The sequence below is a fragment of the Tupaia chinensis genome, unplaced genomic scaffold (genome assembly GCF_000334495.1).
Source record: "Tupaia chinensis unplaced genomic scaffold, TupChi_1.0 Scaffold141150_1, whole genome shotgun sequence".
Classification (NCBI taxonomy): Eukaryota; Metazoa; Chordata; class Mammalia; order Scandentia; family Tupaiidae; genus Tupaia; species Tupaia belangeri.
The window spans coordinates 1,673-4,476 of NW_006201013.1; the positions used below are offsets into that span (position 1 = coordinate 1,673).

Genomic DNA, 2,804 nt, shown 5'->3' on the forward strand with positions numbered 1-2,804 from the left:
TAAGCCACCAGGTCCAGGACGTGAACTACGGTGGACTACGTGGGAGGCCAGCGACATAGCCATTACGCTAACTGCTGGTCCCTGGTGTCAGAGCTTTTAAACTAAAGAAAATTAGTTCAGACATTCAAAATGTTAACAGGAAAAATCTCTGCCAGAGCCTGTACAGGTGACTAATCTTGCCTATTATGAATGTTTTTCACTTACTTGTAAGTACAGAGTAAGAGCAAAGCTTCAACATCGGCCTCTGAGAATATTGAAACATTTTCGAATGAATTCCATTTACTTAGTCATATTAAATTGCTTAAAATATACTTTAGACTACTTTAAATATTATCTATTAGGTGTAGATAAAACATTCACAAAATTTTTTCCCTTATCTCCTTCCTGAATTATTCCACTGGGAAATGGGAGTTTCTATTCATTGATTTCATTTTCCTCACGACCAGTGAGATAGAGACACAGAATTCTGCCCTCTTTCTATCTAAGTTGTGGTACCCTTGGGAGTTTTCTCTTTCGATATGAATTTGAATCTCCCATTTTCGGCTGCTGCAGATGATGCTGGAGTCACATATGCCAGAGCTGACATGTCAGAGTAATGTGCTGATATCACTGCTGATATTGAAGACATTTTTTTCTTATGTCCATATTTTTGATGTTAAAATCGATGTCATTACAAAACACATGAAGTAATCTAATGCAGCTCTCCTTGTTCTTACAGGGCTACAGTGTAATAGCAGATGCATACTCATAAAAATGCTTCTCACTTTTAGGGCTAGAATTTAGACAATTATTATTAAACCAAGTCTCTTTTGGACTTTTTCAGATATTTATTGCATAAGGAAATCACAGCTCATAAGGAGAAAAGTTCACTGAACCAAGATGCTGCCCTCCTTCACGTGACCCTCTTCTGCCCCAGAGCCCTGTAGAAGGCACCCTTCACCTGAGCGTTCCTCAGACTGTAAATGAGGGCGTTCAGCAATGGATTGAAGAGGCAGTAAAACAGGGTCAGAATTTTCTGTGGCTCTTGCTGTTGACTGTCATCTGGGACCAAGTACATCAGCATAGCTATACCAAAGTAGAGCCCAACCACACAGAGGTGGGAAGAGCAGGTAGAAAATGCCTTTTTGCGACCCTCCTTTGACTTGATTTTCAGGATATTCCAGAGGATGCATGTGTAGGAGATGAGCATCAAAGAAAGGGGCACGATTAAAAAAAACACACCACAAGCAAACATGTAAATTGTATTGACCCAGGTGTCAGCACAGGCCAGTTTGAGCACATCTAAGACGTCACAGAGAAAGTGGTTTAACTCCTGGGGTCCACAGAAGGGCAGCCTTACAAGAAGAAATATATTTACCATTATCAGGGAAAATCCACATACCCAAGAAATGACAGCAAGGACTGTGCACCTTCTCCAGTTCATGATGATGATGTATTGGAGAGGGTGGCAGATGGCCACATACCTGTCATAGGACATCACCATCAATATCATGCACTCTATAGAGCCAACAGTCAAACAGAAAGCTATCTGCAGAACACATGAGACAAAGGAGATAGTTCTTTTGTGTTGCACTAGATTTCTCAGCGTATGGGGTACACTGCCGGTAGCATAGGTTATGTCGATGATGGCCAGGTGTGAGAGGAAGAAGTACATGGGGGTGTGCAATTGAGGAGCTGACCAAATGAGCCCCAGGATGATGCCATTTGCCAGCAGACCGAAGATGTATAAGAGGGAGAAAACCCAGAAGAGAAGAAGTTCCATCTCTGAACTGAGCTGGAATCCCACCAGAATAAATTCGGTGACCCATGATTGGTTGGTTTCCATTTCTTAATGATGATTAGTCAAGGATTAAAGAGTGATGTAAAGTCAGTACTGGAGAGTCAATGAAAATTGGAGTTATTTATCTCAAAATATTATGAGAGGAATCTTGTATGCTTGTATTCAGTTTATGGACTCTTTTTTTTCTTATTCTAAATTTTTATTTTGAATAATTGAAGCTTTCAGTTATGTATCAATGGTTATTAATAGTATTCTCGTATATACTTTGCACGTGTACAATGATTGTCCATATTTTCTTATCATTATTTTTATCTGAATAAATTTGTCTGATGATTAATTCTTTCTGAGGACTTCAGGCTAATGGGAATTCATAACGTGATCATTGTTAATTTGTAAGTATCATTTTTCATTATTACTCTTTTTTATATTTTCATTACATGATTAAAATATGAGATAATGCTTTTGTCAATTTGTAATTTATAATCATATTCTATTCTCTATATTTTAAAATGAAGAGATATCTCTGCACTGTCCTTTACACTAGTATTATTTTATTGCATATGTTTTAAATTTGCATGTCTTACTCCAGTTAGGGTCTTTACCACGCAATGCTTTAATGACTAAATTTTATGATTGTACTTTCCTGTTTTCTTACTTAAATCTTTATAGTAAATACAGACAATGGATGTTCACTAATATCTCTCTCTCCCTTTCTCTCTATGATTATCATCATTGTTCTCACCATTGTCATCATTTTCTACCTGTCTAAAAAGAAAACAGAAAAAATAAATCAAGACATCTCATTCCTGGAGGAAAATACACAATAAGAACTAGTCTCTGGGCCATCAAATGGCAAAGTGGTTACATCGGTCAATTCCTAAATGACCGACTGTGGTTTGAGTCCTGGACTCAGTGGTTTGAAACTCACACCTGGCACGAGTGCATACAAGCCCCAGATCCCAGGAAGAGAGCGGAAGAGATGGGATTGTGGGTTCACAATTGCTCCCTTTCTCTCTCCAGCAAG

The 2,804-nt window shown here is 38.4% G+C and overlaps 1 protein-coding gene across 1 annotated transcript; it reads right to left on the bottom strand.

Annotated features, from left to right (window-relative positions):
- Window positions 1-892: 892 nt before the first annotated feature.
- LOC102484429 (olfactory receptor 2A5) lies at window positions 893-1,825 on the bottom strand. Its single transcript, XM_006162885.1, has 2 exons — window positions 1,574-1,825; window positions 893-1,528 (listed from the first exon to the last, which is right to left on the bottom strand). The coding sequence occupies exons 1-2, from the start codon at window positions 1,823-1,825 to the stop codon at window positions 893-895; spliced, it is 888 nt and encodes a 295-aa protein (XP_006162947.1).
- Between the last annotated feature and the right edge of the window lie 979 nt (window positions 1,826-2,804).